The sequence below is a fragment of the Mastigoproctus giganteus genome, chromosome 13 (assembly GCF_048544385.1).
Source record: "Mastigoproctus giganteus isolate SK-2022 chromosome 13, ASM4854438v1, whole genome shotgun sequence".
Taxonomy (NCBI): domain Eukaryota; kingdom Metazoa; phylum Arthropoda; class Arachnida; order Uropygi; family Thelyphonidae; genus Mastigoproctus; species Mastigoproctus giganteus.
The window spans coordinates 111,033,023-111,053,137 of NC_143587.1; the positions used below are offsets into that span (position 1 = coordinate 111,033,023).

At 34.8% G+C, this 20,115-nt stretch overlaps 1 protein-coding gene across 3 annotated transcripts in view; it reads left to right on the forward strand.

Annotated features, from left to right (window-relative positions):
• Window positions 1-20,115, forward strand: part of Unr (cold shock domain-containing Unr) — a 344,942-nt gene that overhangs the window by 117,005 nt on the left and 207,822 nt on the right. For all 3 annotated transcript variants that reach the window (XM_090387109.1, XM_090387110.1, XM_090387111.1), the window contains one exon: window positions 473-627. In XM_090387109.1, the coding sequence (XP_090243235.1) occupies window positions 473-627 (155 nt within the window). The remainder of the gene's footprint in view (window positions 1-472; window positions 628-20,115) is intronic.

Below are 20,115 nucleotides of genomic sequence, written 5' to 3' on the forward strand. Positions count from 1 at the left end.
TTTATTTACATTAACAATATGGTGTTTAAAATATGGACTTAATTATGATTGAGTTTACCCTCTTGTGCACTTGGATATGGTTGATATTCCTTGCTTTGGTGCAGAATCTTCCAATGGCACCTTCACTCCTTTTACATTCTGTGATTTTACTATTCAGGAAGATGCAGCTCTTTCCTAGCAGAGTAAAAGAGTTGCTGGATCATTTTTTAATTGGAAATGTAGTAATTAAGTTTGTTGCTGGCATCTTATAATAAATTTTAATGCAGTTTTTAATATTAAATGTGTGATTCTTTTGTTGACTATTTTAATAATAAAATCAGTCAAGAGTTATATTCATTTCTTCTGGAATACATTGGTATTTTGTTTATCTTTATGTTAATTGTAAATGTAAGTGAAACTGATATAATCAATTTGACATTTTGCTTAGTCAATTTGTGTGCATAGTCTTGCTATAATTTTCTTGTTGTTTCAGATCCAGTGGAATTTGAAATGACCTATGATCGGAGGACAGGAAAACCTATAGCTAGTGCAGTTGTGAAAATTTCTCCTGAAGCACTTTCTGGTGAAGTTCTGAGTGAAGATAGAGTTTCAGGATTTGTTACAACCGAGATTAAAGATACTACTGAAGTTGGTTTTGAGGATTTTCTTTTAATTGTTACTTGTAATGCATATTTATACTTTCTATTTAAAAAGTCACTTTTAATTGGATTGTCAGAGAAATAGTTGAGTTTTAATTCCATCAAATGTATGGTTCTGTAATTGTTTATTTTTTAGGCTCTCATTAGACCAAAATTTCTGATAGAGATTAGGCAAAATATTCAATAGTATTACTTTTCAGCATTCATGCAATTAGAAGCTTACTCTGCACCTCACCCACACTAGATTCTGTAATAAAGTATATAAAACACTTCAGAAAATTACTTTATTTATATTTTGTTGCTTTAATTTTATTTGAGATTTTAGAGAGATAATTGAAAGATAAACTGTATTTTATGTTTAAGATCAGCAAAGTTTTCTGCACAGAATTTCTCAATCACTTTTAGTAATTAAATTTATGGCTGTTAAGGTTTTTTTTTTTTTTTAATCACACAAATGTTACCTCATTGGGTAGCATAGTATAAAAGCACTTTCATTAGTTAATGTTAATGTGAAATGCAACTCAAAACTTATGAAAATGTATTTAAAGTGAACAACAGTTTAATTTGCCAATTTTAAATCATGTCTCTATCAAAGTTCTCTCTGTAGGATTTGATACGTTGAGCCAAGGTTGCTGTATCAGCAGGAGCATTTTGGGATTATGGGCAAAATCACTAGGGGGCTTTCAACTACAGCTCCCAAAGGCTTCCTATATGGCCACTTTTTTTTTTTCTGAATTTCTTGAATGATATACATGCAGCAGTAAAGGGTATGGTATTGAAATTGGGATACATTGTTGAAAGTTGGGAAGAGTAATATTGCAAGTCAGACTTGGCATCCTTCAGCATGATTTGGAAAGGCATTGTAGATGGTTGGAGAGATTGCAGTTTTGTTTTAATGCTGAAAAATGTATGATTCTTCCCATATAATATCCAGAGGAATACGATTTGGGAGAGGATAAAGCTGAAGTGTAGTGTAAATAAGGTGTCTGATTGGAGATTTACTTGACGTTTGCATCTAGAGAGAAAAATATACAATTTTAGAAAGAAGTTAAGCTTCTTGAAAGGGTTTAAAAGATTTGTATGAATAGCAAAAGGGACGTCTCCATGAGAGTGACTACAGAGATGTAAATTATATAGATTGGGAACTTATGCACCTTGTGGGGAAGCTGCAAAATGAACAACAGTACAATTTTGACATTGAAATGAGGCTGATAGATTGGACCACAGGAAATTTAGGTTTACTTAATGTTGGAAGAATAATTTATACTGGTGGTGGATAGAACTGAAGGGTTTACACCCTTCAGTTCTATAGAGAGAAACATGATACAGTCAGACATGACGGTTGCCATTTCTATGTGAACATTCTCACTCCAAGTATCTCCACTGATTCTGAACAGGAAACCTTTGGACACTGGTTTTGGGAAATGTTGGCTGTAAACTTTTATACTGACAGGTAGGGCACTGTTTTAAAAGTATCTCATGAACATTGATGCTTTTATGAAGCATCATTTCCAATGGTTGTTTATGACGAGGTATTTTTGGAACTGTTTTGCCAGCAGAACTTGGTTTGAGCTGTACTTTTGAATTGTTCATTCAAAAAAAAAAAAATGTTTTTAGCATATTATACTGTTTTGCTAAAGAGGTTCATATACACGACTAATGCAATATAGAATTGTATACAACATGGAAAACTCAGGAAGTAAGCCTGTCACTGCTTAGCTGGAAAAATTCGTGCTATTATTGGTGGTACTGTCATGTGAGCATTCACATACTTTTGGGTAGCAGCACTACATTAAAGTTCTACAGGGGTGGGATACCCTTAAATATAAAGGGTGCAAGAATATCTGCCGATGCTATCGAGGCAGTGTTAGGAGGGTCGGAAAACTGCTAGCTTGGGGGATATACAGAATAATAGATTAACAATATGCACAGGCAGTGGTGAAAGTGATTCTTGCACTTACATTGGAATGATCAACAGCCTGGAAAGCAAGGTTCCAGGAATTTCAAGAACTGCTAGAAGTCATCACATGGAACAAGTAAATACATGGGCTCTGTTTGGGTAACTAAGAGGTGCATATACTTGCATCTACACCAATAGGAGCATAATAAATAAATTTGATGAATTTGAAGTGCTGGTCAAGACATCAGATGCAGACATTGTTGGGATATCAGGGACTTGATGTCACACAGATACTGTACTTTGTATATCGAATGCAGAATTTGGGGAGTACAATGTATAGAGAAAGGATAAAGTATTCCAAGTATTTTTGTTTTTCATGCTGTCTCCAGGATTCTCCTATACACCACAGTTTTGTCTGTAAGGCATGTGCAAAATCCGGCATTGTGTGGCTCTGTCGAATGTTAAGTGCTGGCACCTGGCAAATTTGCAGACAACCTGACCCCCCCCCCCATTCTTAGCCACACGGAGGTTCACCAGGGACTGTACACCAGACTCTAATTGGAGCTTTCAGGAATTATTTGAAAACCCGGAAGTGTACAGAAAGGACAGACAAGATAGGGAGGTACAGTAGGGGATTTTAACTTTCCAGAAATTTACTGGAATTTGTGGGTTGGGCACTTTCATAATAGCAAAGACTTTTGTGGACTTCTTGGATGACTGTTTTCTACAGCAGCATGTTTGATAGGCAATCAGTAGGAGCAATACTCTTGATCAGCAGTGATTATTTATGCAGATAATTTTAATTTTTATTTATGCAGATAATAATAATTTTAATTAAGAATCTGCAGATAAAGGAACCACTAGGTGACAGTGATCATTGTGTACTGATGTGGGATTTACTGAAAGATGTAACTACCATTTTGGGTAAAGGGAAGGGTTTTTACTTTTGTAAAGGTGACTGTGTGGTCCCAGTCAGTTTTGGGACTGTTGTCTATATTTATCAATGATATTGATGGAGGTATATTAGGCTTAATGTCCAAGTTTGCAAGATACAAAATGCTAGGTTAATAACAGTAACGATGGTATGCTGCTGTAACAGGATCTAGGAAAGTTGAGCAGATGGGCTGAGAGGTGGCAACTGAAGTTTGACATTGACAAATGCAAAGTACTGCATATTGGTAGCAGTAACTCCAGAGTAACATGCCAACTGAGCACTACTACAGTCAGGGTAGTGTGGAGAATGAAAAAGATTTGGAGGTAATTGTGCAGTCACATGTGAAGTTTTCAGAGCAGTGCAGATGGGCTGGCACTCTGCTAGCAGGATAATGAGGTTATTATCCCTATGTTGACCAGGGATAATAACAGACAGTGGCCAGGCCACACCTTGATTACTACATTCTGGACTGGAGGCCTCATTTTAGGAAGGATGTAGAGCTTGCTGGAATGAGTACAGAGAACAGCATGTTTGGTGAGGGGAACAAAGGGGTGCTCTTACCAAGAAAGGCTTAAGTTCTGTAAATTGCAGCATCTGGAGACTAAGCACCTGTGAGGTGATTTTATTAAGGTGTATAAGGCTCTGAATGGTTTGAGCAAGCTCAGTGCTGATGGCATTCTTCCTCTTGCTCCGATTGCTTACTTGAAGGGATATAAATTCTAATTGAGGAAAGATAGTTACAGAATAGATGTGTGGAAATTTGCCTTTAGCCAGTGAGTGGTTGATTGCTGAAACAAACTTCCATCTGTCTTTGTGGAAGCTAATAGCTTAGACTCGAGGTTGAACTGGACAAACTTTGGGACTGAACGAATAGGTGAAACATATATTTTTTTGTGTGTGTAAACATATTTGGCAGCACCTACTAACTTTTGGAAGGTAGTAAAATCAATTTGTCATGATTTTGCGACGGAAGTGATGTCATTTCAGTTTCATAAACAAAAACGGAGTTGGGAGAGGTGATTGTGGAAGGTGATCTTGGATGTGCTCAGAGTTGGCATAAACCAGCTGATTGTGGAAAATCATTTATAATTTGGGGCATATCACTTAGGTGGCTTTGGGCTAACCATTGCCACCCATGGCAGAAAACTTTTGGTAACCAAAGAAATGAATATCTTGGGGGCAGTGATCTTGGATGTGCTCACAGCTGGCATAAACCAGCTCTGAGCAACATCCAAGATCATTGCATTACATGTGCTTCAGCCCTACCAGTTGAAGTGCATGTAATGTAGGCATTACAGTACCTGTCTGTATTACTGAAGCAGTTGTATATTTCCATCAAGAGACAAATCATAAACCTTTTTTCTGCAACCAACTGGGCTGTTCAAGAATATTTGAATCGGAGATAACGGACTCCAAATTACATGTATGAGTATTTTTTTTTGCTTGTCATTGCCCATTCTCATTAATGATGTCCTTGTTGGCCATAAAGTTTTTGCATTTCTTTTCAATTGCACTGAGTTGGTTTGGCATGGTGAGCTTTAGATCCTAATTCATCTCACTGTTTGGATGATTGTAAAAGTTTTGAAAGGGGTGTTCTTGTAGTCTCGTTACAAGGCTATGCAGATCATTACTGCATGCTTATTTAGGGTCAGTGTCGTTGTTACATATTTGAATTGTTTTGTGAATGTCCAAGTCCAGTTCATACAATTTACAATCTAATATTAGCTCTTCATTGTCGTTGTAGATCTAGACGTATTTCATCTCTGACAGTATCTGTTTCCTCATTGTGAAATGGAATGTGCAGCATTACCATCTTGCGCTTGTACTCGTTGAGATCCCGAGGCAAGTCATAGTTTTGATAGTGTATTATTTATGGATACTGTAATTTCTTGCAGGTCTCATAGTGCTGCATATGTAATTTGCGACAAAACATATAACAGAGTAACATGATAGTATGATTGTAACAATACAAAATATTTGTATTGTTGCAATCATACTATTCAACAAATGGCTACAATCAAATGGGTAATTAGGCTATTGGCCTAACCTCTTCCAAACATTGATTCGGTAGAGTAAGCAGTGTATCCTATTTATCACTGACATTGATTCGGTAGAGTAAGTAACAGGTGTGAGCATAAATTACATCGTTCATGATTTCGGTTCTAGCTGTTCGAAATTTAGTAGGTGTCATCAAAGATAAGCCATCTTTGATGGCTTGATTTCTTGCAGCATGTGCCACTGCTAATGCTAATACTGTAAACTTCGGATTATCCATTTATGATTTCTGAGCTTTTCTTTTTAATTTTCATCCAAATAGGAAAAAGCATGAATATTAAATTGCTGTTTTCTTGAGACAACTTCAAGTTGATAAACATGTACAAGTGCTGCAATGTTTTTGAGATCTGTAAATTTATGACAAACACCAAATATATGTCCAGGCCGTTGAAGGATAATTATTAAATATGTAGATTTCTGTTTGCTAAAAACCCAGAATATTATAATGGAAGAGCTGTTTTTTTTTTCCCTTTAACTAGAAGTCCTTATTACTTTCCTAGTTTCCTACTCATGATAGCGCCATTTAGTACCAAAATGATCATCCAAGAACTGACAAATAAGCCTTCATTATCCTGGATATTCATTGGTGTTCCTTGTAAATCAGTGGGCTTTATACATGGTCAATATGTAAAATATTTTTTGCTTAAATTTCATTGAATCATTATGAAAGTGCATGCTCTTGTGTATACCTATGTATTAATTGAATGTACTTTTATTTTTTTTCTCTCTCTCTCTCTCTCTCTCTCTCTGCATTTGCACTAATCTCTTTTGAAGCTTTGAGACTTCTTCCATCTAACAATGGCCAAGTTATTCTATAACCTGTTGTTTAGGAATGTGGCAAATTAGAAGTTGGGTTAAGAATGCTACTGCTTTTGCAGTGTAATTAATTATAGATTACTTATAAATTTGATTTAGCATTTATGAATAGAATCAACGTAAGGAGAAAATGCTCAACGAAGGTCAGTTAGAAACAAACTTCGACCCTGAAGTTGCAAGTGATTGGTTCATCACTGTTTGTTTTAGTAAATAAACTAGTCTTTTTCTCTCTTTACACAGTGCAGTATTTCTCTCTCTCTCTCTCTCTTTCGTGTAATTGTGTGTTAACCTTAGGTTAATGGAAAAATTCATTGTGCCATAATTGAACAAAAACTGAAATTCAGAGAGATTAAATTGGGTAAAAATTGTCATAAGAACATGACCTGTTCATGACAAAGAACTATTTACTTTAAAAGCCTAAATATTTGTGCCATGCTTGGTATTATGCCAAATGTTATGCAGCCATAGGAACTTTTAAGTTTGCATGTTGGTTTGTCACAGTACAAACAAAGCTATTCTGTGATATTCGAAAAATTTCTCACTGTAGAAGCACTTGCAATAAAGCATGCAGCATTAGTTAATACAGTAGTTACAAGATGCCTTTTATTTTGAGTATAATGCTAATAGCACTTTTTGTAATTATTTTCAAGGGATTAGGTATTTTATACAAAGTTTACTTGTAACTGTCCATGTTCTGGTATTCTTCATTATTTCATAATTTATTTTCTTTATATGTTTTCTATTTTCCAGACTTGGAAATGTCACCTTCAGATTCCATGCAATATAGGATTTAGAACAAGAGGCACACTGCCACACATTTCGCAACATTTTCATGAATTTGTTTTGTGAGATTCCCATACATCGAAGTGCAGATAATAATTTAATTTTGTTCTTAAGTTCTTCTGGGCAGTGGTCCGCATGGCTCCAAATTCTTTATCTTGGATGAGACTAAATTAGAAGAAAATTTAACATTTTAATAATTTATAAAATGAAGATGGCCAGTGTGCAGATTCTGCTGCACTTTATCTTTGTTTTAATGTACTTTCCAGGCAGCATTGTGTCGATTATGTGCTATGCCTGTGATTGTAGTAGTTTCAAACTGGACAGCTTTAGGCATGGATTAGACAGAAATAATTTTGTCTGTTTGTGCCTGTTTAAAATTAGGACTTGCAGCAAGGCCATGGATTGTAACATGGTCTAAAAACATTCGCAGGAATACTTGGCTTTGCAGCTAGAAGTGATACACCTATTCACTAATAAAGAGACCTGCCACCAGGGGATTTGGATTTGTAGTTGAGAGATTGACTACAGTATCAATGCCACCACCTTATCAACAGATAAGGTGGTGGCATTGGTCTTGCATATTATTCCTTGTGGCATTATTATAAATATATTGGTTATTCAAAATGCTGGTTAATTACTGGGTATTCCTTGTGGCATTGTTAAATATATTGATTATTCAAAATGCTAGTTAATTACTGGGCTGTTCTACTCGATTGACATTGGAGATAAACAGATGTGATCAAGCTGAAGGGCTATCTTTATGTGGATCTTGATGCAGATGGCCCTATCAAGGTATGATTTAATTACCATGGACTTCAAGTGGGTAAATTTGGTTCAAGCTTTTAAATAAGCTGTTCTGACTGCACCATCTTGAGACTTTCCACAATTTGTGCAGCTTAAGGCAGAATTTTTTTTTTTTTTTTTTTTTTTTCAGTTTGTGTGACCATTCCTTAAAGTGAGGGGTTATTGTAAATTTTTTGTTACTGTATGGTGACAGTCCAGTTGGTTAAAATAGTGACAGCTAAATCAACATTATACAACTTGAGGATACACTGTAGGATAACTGAAGCTGCTTATATGCTTCTCAGTATGTCTAGAAATCAAGCTAGCTAAACAGTTTTGATTAGCCTGCTGGAATGGTGGCAAACAGCTGGTAATTGAAACTGCATCAAAAATGGATCATGAACAGAGTTGAGCACCGCCTCATTGGGTTAATCGGTGGCGCAGAGTATCGAAGTTAGATCTGGTATGTTTGGTGGGATTGGGTATTTTTTATTTTTTATATATATATATATATATATATATATATATATATATTTAAATAACGACAATTTAAAATAAATATTAAGCTTTCATTAGAGGCAGCAACATGCACATCATCCATATGAAGCCAAGATATATCCACTATTTCAAAATAAAATAAAACATAAGCGAGTAGTATGGCAAAAACAGTAGAGCAAAAATTAACATAAAAATAACCCAAAATAAAACGAACAAATGGGAAAGTAAAGGTAAGACATAAACAGTAGCCAAAAAACCCCCATATAATTTAGCACTTTAAATCCAATTAATAAAACCGATTTAAAATAATGCCAATTACATAAAAATTTAGCGGTACCCCCCCCCCTCCCATAAGGTACCAGTTCCAAAAGACGTGAAATATCACCAAAAAGAGTTAAAGGAACTACTAAAAGGGAAAAAAAATCAAAATAATCGACTGACCGTTATGCCCCATATCGACAGAGGACCACGAGGTCAAAAATGGTCATGGAATCGCTGCATTTCAATCGCCATTCAAATCTTTGCAAAGGCGAAAAGATCGGAGAACCAAACCACCCATTCTTCCTCCAGTCGATCCACCAATGCAGAGGATTTGCAAGGAGGTGGTCCTTATGCAGCGAAAAATAAATTATGGATTTATAATTTATAGATATTTTAATAAATATTTTAATCTAAATAAATAGATTTTTTGTTTTCTTTTAGTAGTTCTTTTAACCTTCTTTGGTGATATTTCACGTCTTTTGGAACTCTGGTACCTTACGGGGGGGGACCACTAAAATATTATGTAATTGGCATTATTTTAAATTTTATATCGGTTTTATTAATTGGCTTTAAAGTGCTAAATTATATAGGGGTTTTTTGGCTACTGTTTATGTCACCTTTACTTTCCCGTTTGTTCGTTTTATTTTGGGTTATTTTTATGTTAATTTTCGCTCTACTGTTTTTGCCATACTAAAATATTATGTAATTGGCATTATTTTAAATTTTATATCGGTTTTATTAATTGGCTTTAAAGTGCTAAATTATATAGGGGTTTTTTGGCTACTGTTTATGTCACCTTTACTTTCCCGTTTGTTCGTTTTATTTTGGGTTATTTTTATGTTAATTTTCGCTCTACTGTTTTTGCCATACTACTGGCTTATGTTTTATTTTATTTTGAAATATTGGATATACAGTCGATTCCAGTTATTTGGGACACATCCGGACTAGTGCATTTTGGCCCGATTAAGCGGCTGCCCCAATTATCCGAAGTTTCACGTAAATAGTTAAAAATACAATTTACCCCCCCCCCCCCCCTGTACAATTACTTCACTGTACAATCAAATCACATTACGACGAACTCACCACAGTAAAGTACTGTTCATTATACGATGTGTTGTAAGCGCCGGTCATTGTGATCACGTTTGTGAATTGAATTTTAATTCTATTAAACAGCGATTCTAATTAGCGAAAATAGGAGGAATATTATCCACATTCTATAAAGGTAAAGATATATTAAGCACAGATTTAGTCTTTATTACCTTACCAATTAAAAAATTAATGATACGTGAAAATCGGAAGAATATACGTGATAATCGGAATAATTAATACGTACTGTAATATGTACATACTAACTAGCTGACATTTCTATTCACTGACATTTGTGGGTGGGGGTTAAAATTTAAAACAGTAAAAAGATAAGCAATCAATAACAAAGGACACGGCACACACAAATTACAAGTAACACAACACGCGCAAGTGAGAATGGAGTAACAAATTACGAAGCTTTAAAAATAGGAATGAAGAGAAGATTCTGAAAATTATTTTTTTTATATGATTGAAGATTCCATGGAAGTGTAAACACATTTTACCATAATAACCCACAGAATTCCAGCTGTCGGTATTATCGCAAATTCAATAAGATCGAGTTTACTGTCCGTTTATGATAGATTGCACTAACAGAAAAGCCCAATAAACAGGTGACTGCTAATTATTTTTATTGTTTTATGGTTGTGACCTCCAGAAATCCGACCGAACTACCTGGTACGGTCGGAGACAATCGTAGTGTAATCTCCAGTGCTGAGGTCTCCTGCCCCAATTAAACGGCATTTTGTCCCAATTAAGCGAAGTAAACCCTGGCTATTTCTCGATTGGTTTTTGTTTTTTAAGATTTTCCCCAAATAAACGGCTGCCCCGATTAACCGGTGGCCCAAATAACCGGAATCCACTGTATCTTGGCTTCATATGGAGGATGTGCATGTTGCTGCCTCTAATGAAAGCTTAATATTTATTTATTTTATCATATTTTAACTTTTGTCATTATTTAAATATAATTTAATGGTAGTAGTGGGTTGATATGCTAATTAAGCAGCGCCTGTGCCGCCATCTATTTTTCTTTTATATAAGCTGGTTCAGCTTACATTATGTCAGTGGTGTGGCTCTGCTCTAGAGTGATACATGTTCTATAATTTATTTTTCGCTGTGCAAATACTCTGCATTTTTAGATCGATCGGAGGAGGAATGGGTGGTTTGGTTCTTCGATCTTTTCGCCTTTGCGAAGATTTGTATAGTGATTGAAATGCAGCAATTCCATGACCATTATTGGCTTCGTGGTCCTCTGTCGATATAGGGCATAATGGTCAGTCTATTTGATTTTTTTTTTGTTTTCTTTTAGTAGTTCCTTTAACCCTTTTTGGTGATATTTCATGCCTTTTGGAACTGGTACCTTACGGAGTGGGGGGGGAGGTACTGCTAAATTATTATGTAATTGGCATTATTTTAAATTTTATATCAGTTTTATTAATTGGATTTAAAGTGCTAAATTATATAGGGGTTTTTCGGCTACCGTTTGTCTTACCTTTACTTTCCCGTTTGTTCGTTTTATTTTGGGTTATTTTTATGTTAATTTTTGTTCTACTATTTTTGCCATACTACTCACTTATGTTTTATTTTATTTTATTTTTGAAATATATGTTAGTGCAGAGTTTAGTACAAAGATGTTAGTGCAAAACGTTCAGAAAGCCACAGGCCAAAAAGGAAGATAGCCGAAAATGTGGTAACCTATAAAATAAAAATGTGGTAACTTTTAAAAATAAAAATAACAGCAGCCTACATCAGATAAAGGCAGGGAAAATTTTTTTTGCAAAAATACTTCGAAACAGGGAAGAGAGGCAAATATGTCATTAATAAAAATGAAATCTGATGATGGCAAAGTAAATATTGATACATGATTAGGTATTTTATCGGTGGACTATACCTAACCATGCATCAAAGGGCTGTGTTTCCATACTTGCCAATAGCTATGTAAGGGAAAATTAAAAGTATAAACGAAACAGAAAGATATCTCTTACATAGTATGGACAAAGTAGTCCCTATGCAGTTTTTAAAAAGGGAAGATACAAGTAAAAAGAAAATAAAAAGATGGAAGATTAAGCAATTATACCTGAAAATGGCAACGAGAAAATACATGAGGTTAGACCGATAGCTGCAAACCAAACAGTAACAAGTAAGGACAAATCTGTTAAATAATACAGCAACTAACGTGAAAGAGAGCTATAAAAAATGGAGGACTAGTGACCTCGATAGACTATGTATTTAGAATGAATTTTGTTCAGCCATCTGCTGCTTTGCGCGATGCTATACTTAAACTACAGCCTTTTCTGTTTTATTTCTTTTGTAGTCCTGTCTGTTGCACTTCTTGCCACATTTTTCTTACCTTCATGTCTGAACAAAATTCATTCTAAAACATAGTCTATCGAGGTCACTAGTCCATTTTTTATAGCTCTCTTTCACGTTAGTTGCTGTATTATTTAACAGATTTGTCCGTACTTGTTACTGTTTAGTTTGCAGCTATCGGTCTAACCTCATGTATTTTCTCGTCGCCATTTTCAGGTATAATTGCTTAATCTTCCAGCTTTTCATTTTCTTTTTGCTAATTTTTACTTGTATCTTCCTTTTTTAAAAACTGCATAAAAACCTTGTCCATACTATGTAAGAGATCTTTCTGTTTCATTTATATTTTTAATTTTCCCTTACATAGCTATTGGCAAGTATGGAAATGCAGTCCTTTGATGCATGGTTAGGTGTAATCCTCTGATGAAATACCTAATCATGTATCAATATTTACTTTGCCATCATCAGATTTCATTTTTATTAATGGCATATTTGCCTCTTTTCCCTGTTCCGAGGTATCTTTGCAAAATATTTTTTCCTGCCTTTATCTGATGTGTAGGCTGCTGTTATTTTTATTTTTTTTTAAAAATTACCACACTTATTTTATAGGTTACCACATTTTTGGCTACCTTCCTTTTTGGCCTGTGGCTTTCCGGACGTTCACACTACCATCATCTTTATTTTTATTTGTCATTTTTTTTTAATATGCATATACTTACATCTGCATCCATTGCTGCTGCTTTGATGCATTTGCCATATCCTATCCGATTTATATCTTCAATTCTATCTCTTAAAAGTTTTATATATATTTATTTCTTTATTCCTTAGTATAAATTGAGATTTCAATTACTGTAAGGTTTTATAGCTAATTGGTGTCTTAAAATATTTAAAGAAGAAAGTGCTGAGTTCCCTGAGAAAAGAAAAGTGACTAGCCAAAGAACAATGGCATTTGTGGCATAAATGTCTGTAAACTAGGAAACATAAGAAACAAAAGTAAATGATTCTTGAGAGCCCAAGTCTTATAAGCAGATAACAATGCCAAATCTGGAACTTCAATTCAGATTGAGACTGCTGAATAATCCAGTGCAAGAGAAGTGAATGCAGCCATAAATTCTAATTGAATAGAATTAAATAAGCAGAAATTGAGATAAGAAGCCAAAGAATTCTGAAAAGCCAAATATTAAACAACACTACCTTGGTTCAATGACAATTATTTGGGAGTTATACATCTGAGAAATTTTCTTAGTCTAGAAACAAAAAAAAACTGAACATTTGCTGTCACAAAGGAAAATTGGAGTTCAGATGAGCATTTCTAGACTTTCCTTTTACACTGTCAAATCCTTATAAAATGTTTTAGAAGAAAACATCAGACCTTGCAATAGGATTATATCATTTTAGTATTGGCAATAGGATGCAAGGAAGCAAGCAAATTTCTGCACATCTATTCTGCAACCATCCTTTTCTAATTTAAATTTATATCACTTATGTGTTTCACCTCAGAGTTGATACTATCAGAATTAGTTTACTTAGCCTTTTAAAGCATTATACACTTGAAGTGGGGACACCCTGTGACCATGATGAACCCTCATTTTCAAATGTGGCATTAAATAATATTTATGATTACACATGCACACATTAGTGTTTAATCCAAGAGTACTTCTTCCATTGTGGTACTTATATAAGGTGTAGTTATTATGTAATGAGACTGCGCATACAGCTACTACACACCAAACACTACTTGCAAAACAAAGGCACATTGGTTGACCTTGAACCTTTCTCTAGTTCTGCCAGGTCATGTTCCAACATGCTCATTCACTTTTCATTGAGATGGGTTTTTATTACCTTGTGTTTTAGCAGCTTGCTGGGAAAATGACAGTCAAGAATTGAACCACAAATCAACCTCAGATTTTAAACAAAACTAAAAATGCAAATTGAAAGTAATGAGTTATGTCAAGTTCATGGGGAAAATACTATGTCAAGAGCTTGTGTGTTTGAATGGCATAAAAGATTTCAGAAGGAAGAGGGAATGTTGAAGACAATGAAAGGTCTGGTATCCATGAAAACTGAAAAAGTGGACAGGGCAAAGACATTGATTAGAAGTGATGTCATTTAAGCTTTAGAGTAGTTACATCAGAACTCAATATGGACAAAGAAACAGTTAGACAAATTTTAACTGAATTTAGGCATGAGAAAACTGCCAAGATGGTACCAAAATTCTGAATGAAGATTTTGAATGAATGAGAAGATTCCAAGTTTGTGAAGATACTTTGAAAAAAAATTGTAGATCCAGACTTTCTGAATATTGTAATTACTTGTGATGAAAGTTGGCTGCTCCAGTACAACCCAGAAATTAAAAGACGGTCAGTGCAATGAAAGATAAAACATTCCCCAAGACCAAAAAAAGAGAATTTCAAAATCAAAAATGAAAACCATGCTTCTTGTTTTCTTTGATATTAAAGAAATTACTATTGGCTAAATACATCCCACCAAATCAGACTGTCAATCAAACGTACTACATTGAAGATCTGATAGGTTGTGTGAAAAAATTTGAAGGAACCGACCTGAATTGTAGAAGAATGATTGGAAGCTCCAGCACAAAGATGTGCTCATTCAAACAGATGTGCTGTTTTCCAGTTTCTGGGCAAAAAACAAATCCTTGTGTGTGAACATGAATCCTACTTCCCTAAATTGAAAAGATGTACTTTTTAAAAGGGAACCCATTTTCAGTCCATTGAAGACATTCAGAAAACAACTGAAGTGTTGAAAGAGTTTACAGAAGATGACTTCTAGAAATGTTTCTGTGCTTGGAAGAAATGTATGGAACAGTATGTGCAAGCCCAAGGTAATTATTTTGAAGGGGATAACTTGTAAAGTATGAAATATTTCATTCTTTTTATTTTATTGCAACAGTCATTTTTTTTTAATAGCCACACCTTGTATATCATAGAGCTAGCTAAATATTTCTTAATTTTTACTGCTATACGATTGCTATTTACTATACAGTGCATGCCATGCTTACAATAAAACAGAGTGAAGGGAGGAAACAGAGCCAGTATATAAATTTTTTGAAACCAGTGACTAACAGACTTGCCTATCATATTAATTGAAAGTTAGTACAGTCTGTCCTCGTATAGCACGATAGTTGTGTTCTTAGAAACCCTCGTGCAATATAAACAACAGGCCCTATGGGAAAAGTGGGGTTAGGTGCCGACCACCCAAGATTAAACACACACACACTTGGAACCAAAACATTACCAAACACAATAAATAATCGGGTAATTTTAATCGTTATAAAATACTTACGTATTTTATAATTTAAAAAATAATATTATAATATTTTTTATTATAATATAATAAATAATAAAAAAATTATTTTTTATTATATTATAATAAAGTATTTTTATTATTTTTTAATACTAAAAAGTATTTTTTTACGAATAAAATACATATTTTATTCGTAAAAAATTTATTATATTAAATAAAATAGTCCTAATAAAATACGTATTTTATAATACGTAAGTCGTAATAAAATGCTTACGTATTTTATTACGACTATTACATAATAAAATATTGCTAATGCTTTTGCTTCTATCGTAAGCAAACTTGTTTTTTGTTTGATTTTTCTATCCAAACAGATGACAGCCGTTCCATCTCTTCCAATTCTTGTCTTAATCTAATGGATTTTAATTACACTTTGAGTTGTTCCTGCTATGAAAGTTGTTTTTATTTTCTCCGCATTCTTTGTAATTCTCATCGTTGCCTCATTTAGGTCTGTAGCACGTGCAATATCACATGCTCTTTCATTTCGCTCAAAGCGTTTCACAATTTCATATTTTTTCTCTATCGACAGAGGCGGACTGGCCATAAGCCTTACCTGGGAAATCCCGGTGGGCCGGAGGCCGGTGTGATTTTGGCCATAAACCGTAGTATGAGGCCACTATAAATTTTCCCGGGTAAGAATTTTTGATCCAGTCCGCCTCTGTTTATCGATATTGCTTTGTTTTTTTTCTCTCTGAATCTGCAGTGTCTTCGCCAGGACGCTTCCTTTTCACACCTTTTAAGTATTTTACTAATTTTTAGGGAATAAAGCAATGACAAAACCAGGAGGCACAATTAATACACATAAACAAAGCTGCGTGCGTGTAGCAACTGAATAAACAACACCGTAAAGGCAGAGATATACTATTAACACCTCACATTTTACTAAAGCACATTTCTGGGGGTTACTACCATAAAACAATAAAAACAATTTCCAGTTGCGTATCTGCTAGTGGAATCTGTTATAAACTGGTAGTAAACTCCATCTAATTGCATTTGCGATTATATCAATAGCTGGAATTGTGTTGATTTTTACGTTATTATGGTGAAATGTGTTTCCCCTTCACTGATATAAAACACATAAATATATTTTCAGAATCTCCTCTTCATTCCTATCGTTTTGCGTTCAGTTGGGGTGATTCCGCGTTCGACTGCCATTTCTTGTAAAAGGCGAATCGTGCATAAGCGAATTCGGTTTGTGTTATATAAGATAACGTTCCCCTATTTATAAATCGTGTATGATCGAATTCGTGTAATGTAAACACGTGTTATACGAGGACCGACTGTACTAGTCTTCTGCCTAATATTAAAGTAACAAGTTTGCTTTCTGGTAAAGAAAAATAAAGTTATTTATTTAGATTTTGATTATTTGTAAGTCTTTCTCATTAAAGTGACCTAATGAGACTAATTTTTTTTTTATTCTGCTGAACAGCTTAGAACTCATTCTTGTCTGAAACTAAGGATATTCATTTAAAATAGGAGAAATTATATAAGAGGGACAGTAAGATTTCTCTAATTAACGAAAACAGATGTTCAAAATGAAGTTAAAAGATAGTTTTGTTTTGGATTGTTTAACACTCTCCCATTTTAGTTGAGGGCTGATGACCCTCCTATGTGTGAGCAATGCGACACCGTTTTAACCGTCGAACACATTTTATGTGATTGTTCCAGTTTTATAAATGCTCGTTTTACTGCTTTTACCCATCTGACTGAGCCGTATACACTCAGTCAGATTTTAAATGACAACCACAATGTGTCAGCAGTTTTTAAATTTTTAAAGTCGATCAATTTGTATACACTCATATGAAATATACAATTTGCTTTTGTCATTGAACTGATTTTATGACTGTATGCACCTTTAGACGAAATAACGTTTTTACAAATTACCAGTCCTACCTTTTTATATTTTAACTTTTTCCTGGCGCACTATAACCCTGCTGTTTTTGCGCCAAAAAAAATCAAATCAAAATCCCATTTTAGTGATTACATTACAGGTAGCTCCTGTTTTGCAATGGTCCATTTTATGACTTTTCACGTTAATGACAGTTTCAAAATATTACTTGAAAAAATGGAAAATAACAAAAAAAATCAACTCAGTAACACATCGCAGCAACGCCTGTGTCTTTTGTTTTTCGTGGTGCATTGTGGGTGGAATGATAGTGATGCCAAGAGTTGTTTACGTTCAGTGCACTATGTTGGTTTCATTGTGAATTTTCCCTCAATTGATAACAGTTTAGTGTTATTTCTCATTAATAATAATTTTTGTGTAACCATGAGCTCTAAGCGTAGGGCAGTGTCTGTGCCAGAGTGAGGCAAAAAAGAGCATAAAACACTAACAATTAAGGAGAAAATGGATGTGATTTGTCGCATGGAGTCTGAGCGTTGGTTGGATATGTGTTAGGTGTTCAGTTTAGCACCTTCTACTGTATCAATGATTATGAACAATGTTGATAAAATAAAGTGCACATGCACACAGGTATAACAAGTATGTCATCCTCCAGAACAACTTATTCACGCTATGAGACAGTGGAAAAAATAGAGAAATTGTTAGCGTTGTAGTCTGACGATATGAACAAAAATAACATTCCTATTACACAGGCAGTAATTCTGGACAAGACAAAGTCGTTATTTGATGAAATATTGGAGGAGTCTGGTAGCACTGAAACATTTATGGCCAGAAAAGGGTGGTTTCATTGGTTTTAAAAAACCGTTCTAAAATTCGCAATGTGAAAGTGTCTGGTGAGGCTGCTAGTGCTGACATTACAGTGGCGAAAGAGTATCTTTTTTTTTTTTTTTTTTTCCCTTTTTTTTTTTTGTTAGTTGTTGGTGCATTGGCTTTTGTGGCCATAATGCACCTCCCAAAGTTTTTTTTTTTTTTGCATTTTACTCTTATCCAAGCCCAAGGCGGGATTTGAATCCATGACCTTTGGGTTGCCAGGCAGGCACTCGACCCACCTGGCTAATCTGGTTGGCAAGAGTATCCTTCCAAATTTAAATGCTTAATAGACGAAGGCAACTACCACCCTGATTTAGTTTTTAATGTGGACAAAATGGGGGCTTTATTGGAAAAAATTGCCAAGTAGGATGTACATCACCTGTGAGGAGAGGTCGTCCCTGGTTTCAGGGTTGCAAAAGATCAGTTGACACTGCTTCTGGGTGGTACTGCATCGGGAACATTTAAACTCGAACAGATGTTGGTGTACCATTCAGAGACACCTCGTGTAATGGAGGGCATGGTGAAGACACGACTTCCTGTGTTTTGGCGTTCTAACAAAAAGACATGGGTGACTCAGACCATTTTTAATAAATGGTACACCTCATACTTCTGCCCAGAGGTTGCTCAGTTTTGTGCAGCAAATGGCTTGCCTCCCAAAGTCATGTTGGTGCTGCACAATGCCCCAGGACACCCAGCCAACTCCAAGAAATCCACAATGACCATTTAGAAGTTGAGGTTGTGTGTTTGCCTCTCAACACAACTTCACTTTTGCAACTGATGGACTAGGGTGTAATTGCGACCTTTAAAGTGTATTATTTGTGTATGACTTTCAAAGGGATTGTTGAGGCTGTGCAGTGTGATATAACTGTGAGGGACTGCTGGAAGTTGTATAACATCCTGAATGCCATCACAAACATTGATTCTGCCTGGGAGGAAGTGTCACAGTCCTGCACGAATGGCATCTGGCATAAATTATGGCCCGAAGCAGTGATTGATTTTTGTAAGGATTGAGCCAGTTTCGGAAGTGGATAAAGATATTTCTCACATGGCTAAGGATGTTGGCATTGACAATGTTGATCCAGATGATGTTGACCAGTTGCTGGAGAGTCATGGTGAGCCACTTTTGAGGGAGGAATTGGAGAAACTGACTGTGCAACTTCAACAACATGAAGCTGACACACCAGATGGAGTGGAAGAATTGGATCCAATCAGAACATTAAAAACAAAACATATTCAGAGTGCTCTTGCCAAAATTCGTAGTGCATTTGATCCAAAGAGGTGTCAAGATGATGTTGAAGCCCTACTAAAACATCTTGGAAGAAAGAAGTAGGAAGTCATGCCAGACGTCAATAAAACAGTTCTTGACAAAGAAGGGAAAGGAACCCTCAGAACCCAATGACCCTCAACCATGAACCTCCCATTAATGTCGCACTGTTACGCCATTATCACATAAAATTTCAGTGAAGTAAATACGTACTCAAGCGATGACTCCACAGGACCAAAGTAAATTAAAATTTTATTTTGTTTTATGTATAAGTATAAATAAAACATGTGCATTAAATGTTTAAAATATTTAATTATTTATAAAGAACAGAAATATTAGTATATACTTGAATTTTGAAACCTATCTCATTCAATTACATTATAAATTGGTTTTGTTTTAAGACTTCATTTTATGACCCTGTTTTGCTGGAACCTAACTTTGTATAATGGGTCCTACCTGTACTTAGAAGAAAATTGATGGTTGCCAAGAACTATTTCAGTGTCTAGTTTAATTCACCACAAGGAATTTATTGCTTGTTAAAACTAAAAGAATGAATGAAAGAAAGAAACAGAACTATGTTAAGCATAAAAAATGCCAAATCTTTAAATATCTGAAATATTAATGTTTTAAAACAGTTGAAAGAGGGAAATATTAAGTGTTAGAATTAAATTTCAACAATCTGTGGCCACCAGTAACTATACTAGCTCAGCTCAACTGATCTAGTATTATGTACTGCTTATCTTTGAATTTCATCACTTA